Raw genomic sequence first — 21278 nt, 5'->3', positions numbered from 1 at the left:
TTGTAGCCTTGCAACTTTCTCCAAGTTTCACCCCAAGTGGTTTTATATAGAATGAATCATAGAATGGTTTGGGTTGGAAGGACCTTAAAAATCATCTAGTTCCAACCCCCCTGCCATGGGCAGAGACACCTTCCACTAGACCAGGTTGCTCAAAGCCCCATTCAACCTGGCCTTGAACACTTCAAGGGAGGGGGCATCCACAACTTCTCTGGGCAACCTGTTCTAGTGTCTCACCACACAGAGCTGCTCCTGCTCAGCCAGTTTTCCCCTTATTAATCACCATCAGCAGGCAGGTGGCTGCCTCCAGACATATACTACCTCCCAGTTCTTTACTTCAGAGGCTAAAGAAAGTGGAGTCACAGACTATGCAGGCTTATGATCAAACATCCCTCATTCTCCATATACCTTGGTAGTAGCACTGACTTTAAACAATGGACATTTGACAACACTTACTGTCTCTTGGTGGGCATCTTTTCACCTCTGTAACACTCCTGATGGTTTTACCCTACCAGCCAGACCAAAGAGAAAACAGCCCTTTGAGCCCAGTGTTTCTTCTATAGCAGTTTCTACAAGCCCCCCCCTGGACCCACAGGTTTCCAAATGCTGAAAAAAATGTTGGGGTAGGATTTACACCCATAGATCAAGAAGAGGAAGTTATGTTCACATATTTTCTTTAAGTGTGTTTTATTTGTATTTAAGCCTACCCATGTATTCTCTTCATGGTTTACGATCTTAAAACATAATTTGGGCTTTATTTTTAAAAGCATTATAGTTCACCTTTAATATCATGTTAAGTCTTGCAGTGGATGCCAAGGATTCTATTACTATGGCAATAAGCTATCCAAATGGGCAGCCACAGCAAAAAGATCCTACTGGAGAACATGAATTAAAATACAACCAATTGTTCAAGACAGACTCCCTTCCCACTTGCCCAGCCTCTTACTCAAGACAGGTCTGGTTCAGGCCTGAGGGTCTCAGCTGCTTTAACAATATAAAAACAGTAGCTAGGAAAAGAAGCTGAAAAGCTTACTTTGCTGCTTAAGGCCTAGATTCTGTAATTATTCAAGGGGAGCTGCAATTAATTATCAACAGGTGCACTTTATCATTTTATCTTTTGGGAATCTTGATGTTACCTCATTATTTAAAACAGCTCCAATTAGCTCCAACAGTTTAGACTTCCAAGGCATACGGTTCCTCTGCCTAGATCTACCTACAATTTCCTTGCCACTGCTCGAAAATTCCCTCCTATCCTCTACACTGTCACATCAGAGTTTTATTTTTGCATTGTTTTTTCCTTACTTGAGTACATTCTTTTGTTTCAGTGTTTTATGCACCTATCCATCCACCCACAACTATCTAAACTGCTATACCTTTGAAGTATGTAAAAAACATTCAGATATGTTTCAGACACTTAGAAATGACCCAACCATCTGAGAGACTGAATGGGTTTCTGGGTGTATTAATGGATCAACAAAAGCAATAGCACTGACTGGAACAGGGCCAACATTTTGCAGGGTATGTGGCAGGAAGGTAAACCTCCTTAATGTGATCAATTTCCTTCCCTCTTTTTTCCTTTTCATTCCTTCCTCTTCTCTCACCATAACCTTCCTCACCTCCAAGAGAATAAGCACTTAAATAATTAGATTTTTCCCCTGCCCCTGAGGACTGCACCTTGAAGCAGCAGGAAAGCTCATATGTCCCTATAACCCTTACAGCTATGCCAGCAGGAATTTTTAACTAGGGTCATTTAACCTGAAAAGGTCAAAGTAGGAACCAGATGAAAAGCAGCCCACTGGCCATCTAGACCTGGGGGAGGAGGAAGCAGGAGAAAAGGAGGTGAAAGAACAGGCCATCAACCTACTCTCATAAAAAGGGCAAAAAAAACTGCTAGAGAAGTCCAACTAGGTAGCAATTCTGGCTAACAGCATGAGAAGTCCAACAAGGTAGCAATTCTGGCTAACAGCATGAAAATTGCTTAGGGTAGAATCACGTCTTTGTCCAGGTGAAACCTCCTAGATTCAGATGTTTGAGTTCCGATTGTGATCTTAACCAAGAAAAAACCCAGATTATTTAATTGCATTGCATGCAAGAACCATTCAACACTTACAGTTATTGTTGGAATAAAGAAAGTTTATTACTATACCTGAGCACCCAAGTCTTGAAATTCTTTGCAAGCTTCTGGGAACACATCATATGCAATAACTGGATATCCATGTTTTACCAGGTTTTTTGCCATTGGATTTCCCATGTTACCCAGCCCAATGAATCCAACTGGGGTTTTGGAAGCCATTGCCCTAGAACACACTGATTTCAAAACAATAAATATCAATATATTTGTATTTTAGAGTAATGCGTAACAATGATGTAATAAAAGCTAGCATGTAATCTGTTTTCATTGATTTAAACAACTTTACTGCTTAAAAATCATGAATCTTATTCTACATAATTTAAACCATAAATTATAGCTCACATTGGGCCACATATACCATCCCAGAATGATTTTTCTACATATCAAAGAAAAATATTTTAATTAGGAAAATGTGGGTGTTTCAAAAAGTATAGTAATAATCAAACTTCAGCAGCATCCCTGAAAGCTAAGGTCTGAGAAGAGCTCAAAATATGCAGGCTTGTCTGTATTTTATTATGTGTCTAAAACCTAAACTGGATATGCAAAATCAAATTTTATAAGTATTTTACAGCCTCCTTATTTACAACTTTGGTTGCAGCCTTGGGAGACAGTACCTGTTCTCTAGAAACGGACTGAGGCTGCCACTTTACTTCATGCAGCCCCTCACAGATAATAACTCGACTCTTCTGATCCTGCACTCAGATATAAGCCACTAACCTAAAGGTGAAAGTCTCCATAATAAATCATTGCAAATCCTTTGAGCCGTGTAATCACAGTTCAAAAGCAAATACTGAAAACCAGAACAAACTATAGTGTAAATACAAAATTATGAAGTCTTTACAGAAATAACCCCTATATTCTATTTGCTGTACTACCAAGACAGAAATATAAAGCATAACCCACAACCTGTGGAAAACACTACAGTTTCAGTCAGTTACTTTTTACAAGTAGTTAGCGAGTATCAAATGCTGGACAGTAAGTAGCATTGCAGGCATTCATCTAATGCAATCACTGTCTCATCACTCTAAACACTCCTAATCCAAGAGCAGCACAATTTGGCAGTGCCGAGATTTCTTTGCCAATTACACAAAATAATTTCTCCTTTACGACAAAGGAAAAAGTTATGCAGAAAAAACACTAAGGCATGTGGCAACTAAGCAGCCAGAAACAAGGCTAACTAACTACGGAACTGCTGTAACTCTGAAGTGCACTTACAGAAAATGTGCCTAAGCTGGATCGAGACTCTAAGAGGTCTCAATGCTTAGCAAAGAATCCTCTCTAGGCCAATAACACTTGATTAATCATTTTAAAGTCTTTCTGACTTTAAGCTCCTTCTTAGCCAGCAGTGGTCATGCTCTTTCATCTGCAGCGCTATTTTGGAAGTGCCACATTTAATAAATCAGGTTTGTTGAGAGAACTTTGGTCTGAGACAGTTTCCACAGATGCCTGCAGCAATTACATAGCTAGAGAAGTAGCACAATTTAAAAGAAAACTGCACTGGGAAAATGCTTAGTGCAAACTGAGATAAGTCAGGAAAAGAGCACATTGCTTTTTTAAGAAGTGCTACATGTCAAATATAGGGAACAAATGAACAAAGAGCCTAAAACACCATCATCAGCCATAGTAATCATCTTGGAGTCTTTTCTTCTCATAGTTTCTATGAGTCAGTCTTCCCCAGTACACCACTTACGCTAATCTAAAATTGCTCCTTTTGTTAGCCTGAAGCTTCCCGCCTCCTGAGAAGGTTCAAGTCCTGGTTTTCAGCATCTTTGTTTCTCTACCCCTTAATAGACCCAGTGGGTCTTATTTACCTTGACTTCAGTAAAGCTTCCAAAACAGCCTCCTCTAGTATCCCAGTAGCGAAATGGGTAAAGTATCCACCGGACTGCACTGCAAGACTGCCTGATGAAAGAAATATTGTGTGGACTGTTGGGCTTAAACTACAGTGATCAGTTGTTCAAAGACTAGCAACAGTCAGTTATGCATGGTGTTCCTCATAGGTCAATACTGGGGCTGCTGCTGCTTAAAAATGTCATCAGTGACTTTGATGATGGGGCATAAGCACCCTCAGGAAGATCATGTGTGACACCAAACCAGAGGGAATGGCTGAAACACTGCTGTGCAGGGCTACCATTAAGAAAGACGGGAGAAACAGGCCTCAAGAAGTTCAACAAAGACAAATACAGTGTCCTGTACTTGGGGCAGGAGACATCATTGCAGGCTGAGGACTGGCTAGACCAGTTGCAGCTCTGCAGAACCTGTGGATTCCCACAGACAACAAGTTAAGCATGAGTCAGTAGTGCATCCTTGCAGCAAAAGGTTAATGACATACTGCGCTATATCAGCAAGAGCATACCCAACAAGTCAAAGAAATTGGTGATTCCACTCTACACAGCACAATACACAAGAGATGTGGCCAAACTGCAGCCAGCCCAGCAGACATCAAGTAATATGACTGAAGAGCTGGAGAATACGGCGTATGAGCAGAGGCTAAGGGAACTTTGTTTAGCTTGGACAAGCAAAGGCTAATCGCAGTCTTCTACCACCTGTGGAGTGGGAGGGAAGAAGAGTTACAGAGCAAATGAAGCCAGATTCTTCACAGATGTGCACAATAGGACATGGGGCAATGGCCAAAAGCTGCAGAAACGGAAATTCTGGTTGGAAATAAGAAAAGCATCCCTGATGAAGAGAAAGGTTCTGCCCTGGAACAGGCTGCACAGAGAAGTGGTGGAACCTCCATCCTTGGACCACCCTGAGCAACCTGATCTAGCTTTAAACTTAGCCTTGCTTCCAAACCTCAGTTTTCATTGTTTCTGTGAATTCCAAGTAACCTCACCAGAAGCATGAAACCGGCTACCATGTCTAGGCTCATTCTTGTAGACTCTTTACTTTTATCCTGATCTCTTCTTTTCTCATACTAGCTCATGGACATCTAACCATCATCTCAAACTAAACATCAAGAAATCTCTTAATCATCTTCAGAAAACTTTCTTGATACCTTTTTTCTGTATCGGTGCTGACACCAGCAATGATGCCTGTCACTTACACCTACAGCCTATAAGACCCACCCATGATCTGCTTAAATCTCACTGATTCTTCCTTCATATCATATCTGAGATCTCAGCTACTTCAGAACCTGGCCACCTGCCTCAACTTAACAGACATGATCTTGCCTTGATCTTTATGGAAATATTGGGAATTGAGAAGGACATTTTGCCCATGCTACTTTCTGTCACTCCTCCTCTGCATTCTACCTTACTTTTCTCTACCATGTCACTTAAGACTGCTTTGCTTTGACTACTTTTCATGGCTATCATCACATCTTACTATTAAGACATCAACTGGTAATTGGAACTGCAATGACAGGCCTATTGCCAACAAGCATTTCTATTACTTCTCTAAGGCAGCTCTTCACAATGTAAATATCCATGAAATTAACTCATTCTTCTACTATAAGGCCTTCCTTAAAAGTCTTCATTTTGCAATAACCCCAGAAGCCATAGCAACAGTTAGGCTAGAATACGAGGCAACATGCTGATCAGTATTATGAGGTTTGTGTCACTGTATTCTATTATTTTGTCTGTCTCTGTCGATTTTCTCCTGTCTTAGTTCACGAATCAGGGAAAATTTTCTGTTCTGTGCTAACTACAACATATTCAAATCCACAGGAGTTGGGACCTGTTAGAGAAATAGTCCAATTCCTGACTCAGTTTCTGACTTCTTAGTTTGGTTTAACTTTTCACAGCCCAGTGTTAAATTAGCCACTTTAAAATGATATAATTTGATTAACAGCTTTGAAAAACCTCCAGATCCCCCAGGTACTCAAATACAGGAAAACCGCTTTAAAGTACTGATGAAATTAGCTAACAGAAATACCTAATAGAGCTGATTTCAATTAAATTTGAATCAACTGCATTTAGAATCATGGCGTATTTTTTAATGACTATATAAGACAGTGGGGGTTTGCCAAACAGAGGATATTTAAGAAGACACACATCTTCATATTAGATGAAACTCCACGGGTGCTATCATGGAAAGTGATGTCCAGCTTGAATATCCAGGCACTGTTTACCATTTGATACATGGCACAGGCTCAGTTTTGAAATAACTGTATAATTCACACATCTAAGGATTGATATTCTGCAAACCCACATACACATACGCTTAACTAATCCCATCAATTGTATAAGCATTTGCAGAAACTGTCCCTGTGGTATTGAGTCCATTTTACTTCAACCATAAAATCTACAGTAACCTGCTGCCATCACATGGCTGGAAAAATGCCCAGTCCACTTTCAATTTCTAACAGAGGGCACAGCATCAGAAGTAGGAGCAATAGAAGCTACTTTTAAAATAATCACTGATATCATATGCAACTAATCCTCCTTCACTGGGAACAGAACCAGGAACATAGGTTAATCTATAGATCAAGTTAATTGTGAGCAAAACCAGCTACAGCTACACTGACTCCAAAGAATTTGTGCCTTTCCAAGGAGATTCTTCATTATTCTCTTGAGGGAACATGTGCTTGCAGGGCCCCGTGCCTATGAAGACTCCATTGATGAGGAGGATCAACTTATGACGCTCTTGCCATATTGAGGGCTTACAGACAATACAGATAAAAATTACTTGCTTTGAAAAGTCAGCCTACAATAGAAACACTTGACCTAATCTACAATTTCACAAGAATTTTACTTTAAAAATAATTTGATTAAAAAATCAGCAAGAGTTTATGAATCTCTCAATGCCTTTTCTTGAACAAAATACATTCATTAAGAGAGTAAATTCAGAAATGCACAGATTGCAGTCCTGTCCTTAGAATACCTGGCCTGTCAGTGACCTACTGAAAGCAATTTTCTTTTTAACCTCAACGATGACAGTTACAAGTTTAGATCATTTCAAATGTTTACATTTCAGTTTACACTACCTCCCAAAGTAATGACTCTCACAGTTTCAAGAAAGAATTTCAGCTCCAGTGGTGCCTTGAATTCACTGCAAATACTAGACTGCACAGACACTATAATATGCAGTGCAGAGGACATCTCTTTGTATTCAAACAAAAAGGAACTAATAGCTGGATAGGACCATGGACAGTAGAGCTGGAAAAGGTCAAATATGCTTGTACTCTGAGGGAAAGCACAGTCCAACTGGCCAAGAACAGGACTGAGAAACCAGTAACTCTCAAATTGTAATCTCAACTATATTACTTACTTTTTGCCTTTATAAAACCTATTTTGAACCATGTTCACCAAAATGTCTAGTTCCTAGGATGGAATCCCTAGCTCCACAGTCAAATGCAACCGATAAATCTGGCACAAGGGATAATAGCCCACATGTTCCTGTCCCATATGAATTTCCTAATCAGAGTGGTTGCAAGTCATATTAATATTCTTGATCTCTCTGGATCGGTGAATCTTAAGCTCTTTTCCAACCCAGTAGGTGAGATTTAACAGGAACATGGGAAGATGCCCAGAGAAGCTCAACTACTAAAGTTGCTGGTTTTGCTCAGGGCTTTATGAGAGAGTACAGTTGCATATGAAGTAACCTGACAAGGAGAGGGAAACATGATGACAATTCATTATGAGCCACTAAATGAAGGATTTTACCACTGACTTAGCTTCTTAAGTTCTGGTTCAAGCACAACAGAAGACACCAGCCCTTTTCTCTTTCCTGGTTTGAAAGAAAGGATCAGAGACAGCTTCTGTGTTTTGTGCAGACTTCTCTACAGAAACTCATAAAACCTGTACTGAACTAGATCCTGGAGGGAACTAAATGGAGAAACATAGAAGTTAGAGAGGCAAGCTGTACACGGGCAGAATCAGGTCTTTCTGCTCCTAGAAGCTTTGCCAATGAAATTTAAATTGCCCCAGGGTCACAGGCTTTTAAAGGTTATGCAATGATTTTGAGAATTGCACTCTGCCAAAATCATAATTTAAGAAGATTACAAGACCCTAAATTTGGCCAGCTTTACATTGAAAGCATCCCACTTGCTCTTCCTTGCCTCTGTAAAGGTCTGCTGATGAAAAACAGACATGCTATCTTATAACAGTCAGAGTCTTCTTACCTCATTTTTCTTATCTGTAGCCATACCTCATTAAATGTTTGCTAATACATTAAAGACAAAAACATGTATTAAGTACTTTTCATCTAAAAAGAGTATCAAGTGTGCACTTCATCCCTTAATTAAGTAATGTGCTGGACTTCTGAGCAGGAGGTCTTTCTGTCATAATCCTTGCTTAGTAATTAATGCTGCTCTGCAGCAGCGCATGGAATCATTCGACAGTTCAAACACAGCTCCTGCACCAACAAAAGTACTATTTAACTATTAACTGAATGGGAGCCTACTACTCATCCAAAACTATTTGTACAGACATTTTCATTCTCCAGCAGTGTACTGTCTTCTTTGATGAACAGCTCCCTCAGCTGATGAATCTTCATTCACCAGAAAATCTTCCTTTCTCAGCCACGATACCTCATTAACCCCCCCTTCAACCCCCCTAGCAGTCCCCAGGAAGGATCTCTCCACATCCGTCAAAAACGTATTTTTAAGGTCATACACACTCTCCATGAAGCACCTTTGCCAGCAACTGCCAGCTGCAGATCACAAGACTACATGGTCTGTATCCAACTTGCTAATACACAAACATACATACCCAAGATGCTCCTCCAAAATATGCCCTCGGCTATTTTCCTCCTACATGATTTAACAGCCTCTGGTATAAACATACAGAAGAAACAATCCATCATGGTCTGCACCAGCTGCAAAGAGCAACTGACCAAGGAACTAAGGAGCATTCAGTAAGTGAACGAAGACAGCCCGCTCATTACCGAGCTGTGGTGTTGGACAGCTCTCAGAGCTGGCAGTTCCTTCACTAGAATGGCATTTCACTCAGAGCGACAGTTGATGAAATCACTACTCAAAAGACAACTTTTAGACTACTCAAAACTAAAGAAAAGGATGGCAAACCTAATAAACACATTAGAGATGGGGAAACCTCAACGTATAACTAAGCAGTAGAGCTTAGCAGTTAAGAAGGCTTAATGCTTAGACCTTCATCCCATAAACACTTCTCAGAGTCAACAGGACTTTCAGCGCAGTCACTACTGACCAAGTAAATCAGAGCTTAAATGCTGTAGGTGAAATTCTGTTCTATGGAAGTTTCTTGGGAGAATCACAATTTCTCCTTAGACTTAGTCACAGTTTCTCGTTCAGGTCTTCAGGCAAAGACAAACTACCTTTTTCAACTTTAAGGGCCAGTGGAGTGTTTTGGGTTGCTTTTCACACCTGTGCTCACCCTGCAATTTCCCTGCAAGGGAAATGAGATCCTTTCCATCTTCTCTACATTAAACATGACCGTTGGAATATTGACCAAGACAGCAGATTTCAAAGCTCTTACAGAAATATCTGACAGCTACCACGCACAGAGAGTTCAAAATACATTGAAAGTTACTGCTTTCAACTGTGGTATCACAAAAGGTACTAAATACACAAACAGGTCTCCTGTATTTAACTTTACTAGCATGTGACCAATACGTCTGCTGCACCTGAGCTACTACTTAGCACAACACCAGAGCTGCCACTATAAAAAAACATTATGCATTAGTGGAAAAGAGACAGTCAAGGAAAAATAACACTGAAAGCTAATTTCAAAATTAGGTCTCAAACACTTTTCGTTCATCAGTTTAAATGAGGTTTAAAGGGGAATTACAAATTTTAAAAAGTTACTTACTTAAAAGTAATTGAGTAATTCCTGAAACACTTTGTGAAATGCCGAGATTTAAGAACCATATGCCATTTAAAATAACATATTTCTTCCACTTTGCTACTTGAAAAACCTGCACCTATTTGTCGGGAGCCTAACTATACAGTGACATACATAAGCAACAGACTGCTATCAAAATGACATTGAAAAGACTGCTGAAGGTATATTTTCAATTATCTACTTCAGCAGCTAAACTACTTGGAAATAGTAGCGTGATTTTCAGGACTCTGAAAAGGGAGAAGGTCTAGGACCAGTTCTGGAAATACATTCTTCCTTCACTTGCACCAACAGGACATTCAAAGGTGTTTTTGCTCCTTCCACTGCCCATGAATCCACCGTATGTGCGAGTGAGTGCCTGCGGAGCTGGAACAGGAGGAAGTGCTGCTGGATTTACCTTCGGTGTAAGGAAAATAATAGGATACAATGATCGAGAGGGTTGAACGGCCCAAATCTAGGTAACAGGTACTGCCAACATGTCGCTGGTGCCACAGGAAGCACTTGTGGGCTCCGATAACTTCCAGGCATGCTACTTTAAGCAAATGAGTGAAAACACCTATTGAGCTAAGCCACTCCGACGCGCAAGCACGGCCCCAGCTAACGCGGCAGCGGGAGCCGCTTCGCGGGAGCGCGCCCTGCCTGCGATGGCCCCCCCAGCGCTTCCCCGGGGGGTCCCTCGGCGGGGGCGCCGCACGGCGAGGCGGCTCCGGGGCCCGCCAGGCGCGGGGCCGGCCGCTGCACCGGGCCCGTCGGGCGCGGAGGGCCCGCGGCCGCCAAGGGCAGCGCGGAAGCAGCGCTCCCCGGCCGAGCCCCTGGAAAGGCCCGGCCTTCCCCCGCCCGGCAACGACCGCCCGGCGGTCAGAGCCGAGCCGCTCGAGCCGAGGGGAGGGGCAGGTCCTTACCCATCGCCGCGCGGGCGGCACGCACCCGCCGGTGCCAGCGCCACCAGCCCGCAGGTCCCCCGAGCACCACAGCCGCGGCCATGCTGCGCCCCCGCGCCGAGTGACCTCCGGCCGGCCGCCACCCGCCCCGGCACCTCCCCGCCCACCGCCCCCGCGGCGTGAGCGGCAGCCGGCGCAGCCAACCACAGGCGCCCTTCGGCGGGACCCAGCCACTGGGAGCGCAAAGGCTCCGCCCCGCGGCCGGCCGGCCCCGCCCGCCGCCCCGTGACGGACGGGGCCGGCCCCGCTCCCCGCGCCCGGAGCGCGGAGCGGGGCGGGGCGGGGGCCGGGCAGGCCCTGGGGCATCTTATTGGGGCAGCGGAGCTGGCGGCGGGGCGGTGGGTAACTGTGTCCCGCTGCCTGCGGCTCGCCTGGAGGAGGTGTTTCTTGCCGGCCCTCCTTGCTTGCGCCTGCCCGCTGTGGCCTCCCCTTCCTGCGCCGCCGCCGGCAGGGAGGCTCGGCCGGGGGGAGGGCTGGGCCGGGCCGAGTGTTTGGCGGAGGCGGTTTGCGGCGCGAGACGGTGGGGACGCGCGGACCCGGCCGTGTGAGGGTCGAGGTGCCCGCAGCGGGGCGTAAACGGCGCCCTCGGGCTGAGGGAAAAGGCCGCCTTGCACTGTGTTTGCCTAGTCAGATAGCAGATAAGCGTTGGAGTTTATGACTGGCTTCGTCGTTGTGGTGGGTTGACCCTGGCTGGATGCCGGGTGCCCGCCAAAGCCGCTCTATCGCTCCCCTCCTCAAATGGACAGGGGAGAGAAAAATACAACAGAAGGCTCGTGGGTCGAGAAAAGGACAGGGAGATCACTCAGCAATTACTGTCACAGGCAAAACAGACTTGACTTGGGGCAGAAATAAATTTAATTTATTACCAATCAAATCAGCATAGGGTAATGAGAAATAAGAACTAAGTCTTAAAGCACCTTCCCCCCACACCTCCCTTCTTCCCAGGCACAGCTTCACTCCCGGATTCTCTACCTACACTCCCCCAGCAGCGCAGGGGGACGAGGAATGGGGGTTTTGGTCAGTCCATCACATGCTGTTTCTGCCACTCCTTTCCTCCTCAGGGGCAGGACTCCTCACGCTCTTCCCCTGCTCCAGCGTGGGGCTCCTCCCACAGGAGACAGTCCTCCATGAACTTCTCCAGCAGGAGTCCTTCCCACAAGCTGCAGTTCTTCATGAACTGCTCCAGCGTGGGTCCCTTCCACAGGCTGCAGTCCTTCAGGAACAGACTGCTCCAGCGTGGGTCCCCCGTGGGGTCACAAGTCCTGCCAGCAAACCTGCTCCAGCGTGGGCTCCTCTCTCCACGAGTCCACAGGTCCTGCCGGGAGCCTGCTCCAGTGCAGGCTTCCCATGGGGTCACAGTTTCCTTCAGGTGCACCCACCTGCTCCAGCAGGGGGTCCTCCACAGGCTGCAGGTGGGTATCTGCTCCACCGTGGACCTCCAAGGGCTGCAGGGGGACAGCCTGCCTCACCATGGTCTTCACCACAGGCTGCAGGGGAATCTCTGCTCTGGCGCCTGGAGCACTACCTCCCCCTCCTTCTTCACTGACCTTGGTGTCTGCAGGGTTGCTTCTCTCACATATTCTCACTCCTCTCTCCCTGCTGCAGTTGTGCAGGGTTTTATTTTCCCTTCTTAAATATGTTATCCCAGAGGCGCTACCACCGTCAGTGATGGGCTCGGCCTTGGCCAGCAGTGGGTCCGACTTGGAGCTGGCTGGCATTGGATCTGTCAGACATAGGGGAAGCTTCTAGCAGCTACTCACAGAAGCCATGCCTGTAGCCCCCCCTGCTACCAAAACCCTGCCATGCAAACCCAATACAGTTGTGCCCAGAGCGTAGATCCCAAAGGCCTAACACAGGGTTTATCAACATCAATAAGATTCGTATTTGAACAAGCTAGCAAAAGCTGTGCTGCTCACCCGCGGCCCAGAGTCTGACAGGGCTTGGAGACCTTGCTGCCAATATGGGGAGAGCTTCAGGCCCCTCAGTGGTGTGAGGGAGCAAGCCAGGCTCTGAGGGAGGGCAGGCTGGAGGCAGCCGAATGCTGCCTCCTCGGAGCAAGACTTCAGCTCTAGTCCTGCAACTGCCACGTTCATCTCTCTTGAACAAAATAGTTAACTTCTTTTCCTGACAGAAAAACTTGCCTTAGTTTGTTGTGGAGGAATGCTGGGTACCCCCTCAGTCATTGGGTTACTCTTGTTAGGTGAGAGCTGTTTTTGTAGCTGTTATGTAGTATCATTCACAGACTTCTGGGAGAACGTAGTCATCAGGAATAGATCTCAGGTCTCACAAAGACAGCTATTCCCTCAGTTATATGTTAGCACAGAAAGAATAGGCTTAATATATGAGCTTGGCTCTTCTATCAGGACCATAATGTATTTTTTTTATATTTGCCCCTATAAAGCAATGGATGATACACAGTTAAATTAACCCAGCTCATCATAAAGGAATTTTGTGGGCAGTGAAGAAGGCTGTTGTTATATAGTAGATTTACTCTGGCATGTGTGAGTGCTGCCACTCAACAGGCTGATCTCATACCTTCACCTAGTTGCTTCCTTCTCTCATTGCCTCTCAGCTGAGCACTGAGACAGAGTGTGACTTGAGAAGAAAAAAAGATCCCTGCAGCTAAGGCAGTGGAAAGAGACACACAAAACCAGAAACTCTTTAATTTGCTAGCACTTTGCAAAACATCTGAAGCCCCAGAGACTCATATATACCAATATTTTCATAAGCTTACTTGTCTCTTCCACCGTGCCATTTGAAGAGTGCCAAGTGAATGAAGCTACTGAGCTATGTTTACTTTTCTCCTCAATGGTGACAAGGGTGACAACCATCTTGAACACAAATTTTGTTGGGATGAGAAGAGGTGTGATTCTTCATTGAGGCAGCTATGCTGGCAGAAACCTGTACTGAGGTGTAGTCCAAATAAGGTCTTTGGAATTCATTAAAACCTGAATTTTACATGTAATCACACAGAACTTTGAAAACATGGGGGGTTTGCCTTCCAGCCTGATTCTTCACTGCCTTACATTTTCAGAGTCATTGACCCTTTTCCAACTCTTTGTAGACTCCTATCGAGTCTGAACCGAGTTAGAAAAGTGATTAATTTTATTGGGGGGGGGGGGATTAAGAACAGACAGGTGGTTCAAGTGAAGAGTCTAATGCTACACTCAGTGTGGTCCTTGCATTCAGATTTTTAACTCTCATTACAAGATGCAGCTTTACCTGCATAGCTGCATCTTTCTCCAGACCTTTATCAATTCTAAGAGAGTTTTATTTGTGTAGGTATAAATAAAACATTCTTCGTTTAAAAAGTGTATGAGGAGAATTTTACTTTGTACCAGCACAATAAAAATACACTATAATCACTTCCAAACAAAGCATGAGAAACTGGGAAAAGGAGACTTCTATTGATAAAAGTGTAGTAGACTTATTTTACTTTGCCAACACACCTGTGAATAAACTTAGACATAAATACAGACATGTCCACTGATATCTTACTGTAGTTTTTAAACTGCTTTTGTATGGAACATGCTTTTGCAGGCAGATAAAATTCCTTGAGATTAGATTAAATGGAATCGCTGCTCATGTAATGAACCCTGATACAACTGATATTAGTAGTTTAGTACGTCTAAGGTAGCCAGTATGAAAAGGAAGCATTTGCGGGACGAGGTGGTACTGGGCTACTGTACTGCAGAGCATTTGCAGAAGGGAGAAAATTAATAGTTTGCTGGGGTTTTTTTCTCCAAAATGCCCTCTAGTGATGTTTGAACTTTTAGTAGGCTTACAGTAAAGTTAGCTCATTTTGTTAAAAATAATTTTGCCTTTCATAAAAGTTTATCTCACTAGAAATTAAGCCATCCTAGTTAATTTTGTTTTGTGTGTTTATTTCTTTGCCAACCTAATCACATTCTTTCCACACAAAATGAAGAAAAAAGCTTTGTTAACTTAAAAATAATCTTGTTTTAAGTAAATAGTCATGAAAGCTTCTACTGATATTAAAACGTAGGATAAAAATGTTATGGTTTTTTCCAGCAAAGCAGCAGTATCTCCTTACTTACACCTAGTAAGATAGTGTTTCATAAAGATTTGCATGTGATGATTTCTGAAATTGTTAACTAGTTAAAATGCAAATAAACTATTATTTGTATAGCTTGGTTCTACAATTCATTATTTTTTCCTGGTGTTAAGAATGGGGATACATACCTCATCTGAGTGCATACAACCTCTACTTTTTAAAGTAAAATGCTTTAATGTAGTAAAGTCTAAAATTGTCTATAAAAATAAATTCATTAGATATTTTAAAATATCTTGAAGTGCCAAAAAAGCTTTCCAGAAATCGGTGATTACGCTGCAAACATGGCACAAAGGCAAACTGTTAACAAGTGTGCCTTTGCCAATAGTAGGAAGATTGCCAACATTTAATTGGCTTTAAAGTTTTGTTCTATCAATGGTGTATTGTATCTTAAAAGCAGTAATGCCAACCTTATGATTTAGGCATGAAATGGGACCTCAAAATATCTGACTGATTATGGCAGGAAGGAACTATTTTCTGAAGGAAAATTTGCTAGCATATTTGTTGCTCTAGTGTACATAGAGTTTGGTTTTTACAACACATCAAAAGGAACAGTATAAAAATTGTATATGAGAATGACAAGTAGTAAATATATACCTGGTACATATCTGTTTTCATCAGTAGCTCTTACAGTGCTTTACAAAAAATACTATAGATGTCATTATAAGAACTGATCTTTTAGCTGCCAAACCCATTTAAGTCATTGTTACTCCCCAAACCTAGGTATACCTGGAGCTCCCTCCAGTCAGTCCAGTCAGTTCAGTTGCTTTTTGACAGCTTTCTATGCTGGACCTGTGAAACGAGTAGGATTTTTAAAAAATCCCCACTGCTTTTGTCCCAGCTGCTCATCCCTGTCCTTGCATTACAATTTACAGCCCTCTCAGGTATGCCGATATAACTGCTGTTAACCCGCATCCTTACACTCATCTGTTTTACAGTCTACCCCCACAAACGCTTGCACTGGCACACTGGTCCTTACTCTCGAGGGACTGAATAGGCCAAGCTGGAATGAATGAGTGGGACAGAAAACTCTGAATCAGCTCCTAAACTACTGGGTATTGGTAATGTAAAACCAAATTCATGGTCATGGGAAGACTAATGAGGTTCCCAGCATCATACAACACGTCAGTTACAGAAAAGGGAAAGAAAATGCAACTTTCTTGACTCTTGTCATATAACCATGTCATACCCATTACCCTTATTGCCATGTTCATTAAGCCACATTGCCTTGCTAGTACTAACACATAGTTACCATATTGTCTTGCTTTGTAGACTGCTGCTGGCACATTTCCGCAGGATCTGAGAAATGTGGGGAAAAAGATACAGTACCTTTATACTGCATGGTCCTGTATCCCTGTATCCCAGCTTGCTAGATCACCTAAAACCTGTGTATATTTACTTATATCATACCCAATGAATGCTTGGTGTTGTTGTAAATCTCGACCTTTGTGTTTAAGTGACTGAAATTTATTTTCTTACCCTGTAAGAACTACGTGGAGGCCTTAGGTGTGCTCCATAACATTTGTGATGTTGTAAGATGCATATTAAAACATGAGAACTTGTCAGAGCACTCATAATACAGAAAGCAGCTGCTATTGATGTACTACAGAAGTTTTCTACCTGTTGGTACATTGTGCCCACTAAGTTCCAGGATATGTAAAGAAACATAAACAAACATGTAAATAAACAGAAAATAATGTAAAGAAGGCTTCTCTTTTCATTCTTAGTGATGAAAATGTGGCCATCTTAGTTTGCTTTAAAGGTCTCACATAAAAAGACAAAACAAAGAATTAAAAAACTGCCTACAAACACAGAAAATGTATAGTATTTTTTGTCAATTTGCATTTTCTTAGATTTAAGGAATTTTTTTCCCTTAATAAGGAACCACTGAAAGCAAAGGGAAATATATGCACTCTGTCAAATTATGCTAAGGGTATCTGGATTCACTTTCAGAGCCTCCCCCTGACTTTAACTCTATTGATGCAGGATATTTACATTTGATCAGGTTTTTTTAAAATTGTCCAATTCTTTTGGGAGATTTCCTTTTCAGGACATGGAGTTTTACAGTCTGACTTGATAACTAAGCACAATTTTCACTGAATTTAGTGAGAGTTACAGGCATATGACACCTGTAAAATGGGACTCTTATTGCAGAGTGATATTTAAATTTGACATTAACCCTACTTAGTGTAGCCAAAAGAAACTACAGTGAATGCAACAGCACATTTGAGACTTGAATCGAAATTAATTGGCAGCCAAGCCTACAGTGTTTCATTCCTCCTTCTAACCTTTCATCTTGCATTTGTTGTGTTTACTTCTCTGCATTGGAGAGCTTTCATAATGTTGTAAAATGCAATAAAAGTGCAGTGGAGCTGCTCAGGAATCCCTGAACTGCAAACAGTTGGAGCTGGGAGAGCATTCCAGAGAAATATCCTTGCATATTTCCTCACTGACTGGTCACTGCTGGAGACAGACTACTGGGCTAGAGGGACCTTGAGTCCAATATAATATGACATTCTTCACTATTGTAAATATTCAAATTGGGATCTCAGGGCAGCATTCATTTCCTAGCTGTGTGCACTTTGCTAGATAACTAACTGGAATGTATAAGCAGCAATACAAGTGGTTATTTTTGCCTACAGAAAAAAAAACTCTTGTGTAATTTGAACTGCTTTATTTCTTGCTGAATTGTATGATATATTCTGCAGCAATATGTAATTTAGTAATAAACCATAAGCTGAATATGTGTGATATTTGGAATATTGCGTATACTTAAGGGAAAGCAAATTCCAGGCTTCTGCATGAATGTAGCGCCCTGGGGGAACATAGAAACTTTGTTTTGGTGTGAAGACTTACTGCCTGTTTTGTCAGAAGCATTTGTGCTGTAGTTTGGAAAACAGTTGCATCTCACTGGGACATCAGGTCGATTTTAGAACAGGCACATTACTGCAGGGTACCAGTGCGTATGTATTTGTACTAATTGATACCAAGTTCAGTTAAGCACTAGAGTTTTTGCCCTCTTTTTAGCTCTCATAAATCCCATTAGGATGTTTAGGCTAGACTGTGCTGACCAGGTTCCTCAGAAGAGCTGAAAAGATTCAAGTACCAATTTCCTAGAAGAATTCAATCATCCCCTTCAAGTTCTCTTCAAAATCCTACCCAAGTAGAATGCAGTAGAGATACTTTATCTAGCTGAATTTCATGGAAAATACTGTGGTTTTCATCCAAAGAACCAGTCCTTTTAATCACAGCATTTTTCTAAATGGAATGGTTGCAGTTCTGGTTATGAGCAACTTCAATCACTACTATCTTTTACAAATAAGTAGGATGTTGTACGTGGGTGACTGCATACAGGTTGTACCATGAACAATATAGAGCTGTTCCATTTGGAGAATTGACACCAAAAAAAATTTAAAGTGTAAGGACAGTTACTTGTATAACATCTGTACTGGTTTTGGCTGGGTTAGAGTTTATTTTCTTCATAGTAGCTACTATGGGCTATGTTTTGGATTTGTGCTAAAAATAACGTTGATAACACAGGGATGTTTTCGTTGTTGTTGAGCAGGGCTCACACAGAGCCAAGGCCTTTTCTGGTCCTCACCCCACCCCACCAGCGAGGAGGCTGGGGGGGCACAAGGAGTTGGGAGAGGACACAGCTGGGACAGCTGACCCCAGCTGACCGAAGGGATATCTCAGACCATATGGCGTCATGCTTAGCATGTACAGCTGGGGGAAGAAGAAGGAAGGGGGAGACAATCGGAGTGATGGCCTTTGTCTTCCCAAGTAATCATTATGTATGATGGAGCCCTGCTTTCTTGGAGATGGCTGAACACCTGCCTGACAATGGGAATTGGTGAATTAATTCCTTGTTCTGCTTTGCTTGTGGACGCAGGTTTTGCTTTACCTATTAAACTGTCTTTATCTCAATTCACGAGTTTTCTCACTTTTACTCTTCCGATTCTCTTCCCCATCCCACTGGAGGAGGGGAGCGAGTGAGTGGCTGCATGGTGCTTAGATACTGGCTGGGGTTAAAACATGAAAGCATCTCATAGCAATTTGGGGTTGGTTTCATTTTTGTATTTCAACTGAAAAATATGCTTAAGATTATTTTAATGGATTTAGAATCTGTCAATGTTTGTGTACAATAGCTTATTTTCACATGCTTATTTCACATGACATAGAAATGCAAAGAGGAGGATGACTTTGGTTCAGATTTAGATGAACAGCTTTTGTAAAAGCAACAGAAGAAGGAAACAAATTCCAGAAGAAGTATTGCTACATATGATAAATATTTGGTATCAGTCATAGTAATTTTATTTTTACTTCTACCTGCAATGCACTACATATTGAACATACTCATGGGTGTGGGAATTGCACAAAACAGTCACACAGAAAAGAAAATGAACATGGTAGGGCAACAGGGAAAAGCAATGTGGAAAAGCTACATGGTAAGTTGATCTCAAACTTAAGTAGTTGAAGTAAGGATGAGGTAATTGTTGCCCAGGAAAAGATGCATGCATATAAGCCACAGAAAAAACAGTTACATTTTTCCCAATCAACATATGTATACCAGTCTAAAAGCATCAACCTCACATTACTCTGATAAAATCCTGAAGTAACCTCCTTATGATATAGAAAGAGGCATCGTGGCACTAACTCAGTCCTTGGGTTTTCCTACACCAAAGGGTAAAGCACATTGCTTCAGAAACATTTTCTTTGTGTGGCATGCTCCTGAGCAAAGTCTTGGCTTTGCCAAAATGGAAGGTGATCTTGCTCCTATTGACATTCTTAAGAGTTTGTTCCTGATTTTAGAGGAAGCAACCTAAGGCCCTTGGAGAAGCAAGGTGCATTAGGGGATATTCCTTATCACTGGCTTGCTAGAAGAATTAGTACCCAGGAACATAACTGTCCTGGTTTCAGCTGGGATAGAGTTAACTGTCTTCCTAGTAGCTGGTATGGTGCTATGTTTTTGAGTTCAGTATGCGAAGAATGTTGATAACACTGATGTTTTCAGTTGTTGCTAAGTAGTGTTTAGTCTAAAGTCAAGGATTTTTCAGCTTCTCATGCCCAGCCAGCAAGAAAGCTGGAAAGGCACAAGAAGTTGGCACAGGACACAGCCAGGGCAGCTGACCCAAACTGGCCAAAGGGGTATTCCATACCGTGTGACGTCATGCCCAGTGTATAAACTAGGGGGAGTGGGGGCGGGGGGATCGCTGCTCGGGGACTAACTGGGTGTCGATTGGCGGGTGGTGAGCAATTGCCCTGTGCATCATTTGTACATTCCAATCCTTTTATTACTATTGTTGTCATTTTATTAGTGTTACCATTATCATTATTAGTTTCTTCTTTTCTGTTCTATTAAATTGTTCTTATCTCAACCCACGAGTTTTACTTTTCCTGATTTTCTCCCCCATCCCACTGGGTGGGGGGGAGTGAGTGAGCAGCTGCGTGGTGCTTAGTTGCTGGCTGGGGTTAAACCATGACAATAACCTACTGCAAATAGAGAGAGTGATTAATTAACTTTTGACAAAGAGACACTGTTACTTAAGTAATATAATTCAATATAAAAGAACCAGCTTTTATTTTCTATACTTGGTTGCAAAATTTTGACTCAATTTTATATATTTTGTGCATGCAATTAATAATAAATTTAATTCCTTTGGAATTTTAGCTATATAGAGGATATAGGAAACATCAACTTCATGTGCAAAAGGACAGAGAAGGCCTTTACAAGAGCAGCACACAAATCGACGTGGATCAAAATATCTCCTCTATTCCACACAAAGACAAAACTACTGCCATTATTGTGGTCCTGTATTGTCTGTATTGCCTGCATTGCCTAGATTGTCTTGCCCATTGAAAGATTTTTGAAAGGAATTTGTAATAAAAAGATTTTGAATGTATACCAACATGAGGCAATTAGTTGCAGAATCTTTATTTTAACAAATCTCCGGTTCTGCCCTATTGAAAATTTAAGATGAATACACTTTATGTAACATTTAAGAGCTCTAAATACAAACCGCACATTTAGTTTTAAGTCTAGCACTGTAATTTCACTATCTAGCATGCAGACCTATGGAATAGCTTGTTTATTATTAATTTTGTTTGAAATCTCTGTTATGTATGAATGCATTTCCCTACTGCAGACTATTTTTATAGGTTACTTTTAACTAACAGCACTTAAGAAAAGTAATAGCTGCAGTGAAAAAATTGCAGAAGAAAATATCAGATAACACTTTTTAGAAGGAATATGCTGCTTGTTCATAAAAAACGATCCATGTTTCATCTGTGCTGTGATATGAATTCCAGTAGAGCAGAGCCACTAGGGTATTGGTCACTGAAACAATAGGATCATTTGTAAAGGTCAGCATTACAGT

General features: G+C 42.3%; 1 protein-coding gene across 2 annotated transcripts in view; it reads right to left on the bottom strand.

Moving 5' to 3' along the window:
- Positions 1 to 10939, bottom strand: part of HIBADH (3-hydroxyisobutyrate dehydrogenase) — an 85242-nt gene extending 74303 nt beyond the window's left edge. The window contains exons 1-2 of one of the 2 annotated variants that reach the window (XM_069772667.1): positions 10791 to 10939; positions 2144 to 2304 (exon numbers count right to left, since the gene is read on the bottom strand). In XM_069772667.1, coding sequence (XP_069628768.1) covers positions 2144 to 2304; positions 10791 to 10872 — 243 coding nt within the window. In that variant the 5' untranslated portion in view covers positions 10873 to 10939. The remainder of the gene's footprint in view (positions 1 to 2143; positions 2305 to 10790) is intronic. The other variant, XM_069772656.1, reaches the window with a different exon arrangement.
- Between the last annotated feature and the right edge of the window lie 10339 nt (positions 10940 to 21278).

The sequence above is a fragment of the Haliaeetus albicilla genome, chromosome 2 (genome assembly GCF_947461875.1).
Source record: "Haliaeetus albicilla chromosome 2, bHalAlb1.1, whole genome shotgun sequence".
NCBI lineage: Eukaryota > Metazoa > Chordata > Aves > Accipitriformes > Accipitridae > Haliaeetus > Haliaeetus albicilla.
The sequence above is the reverse complement of the archived record's forward strand: the minus strand, read 5'-3'. Positions and strand labels throughout refer to the sequence as shown.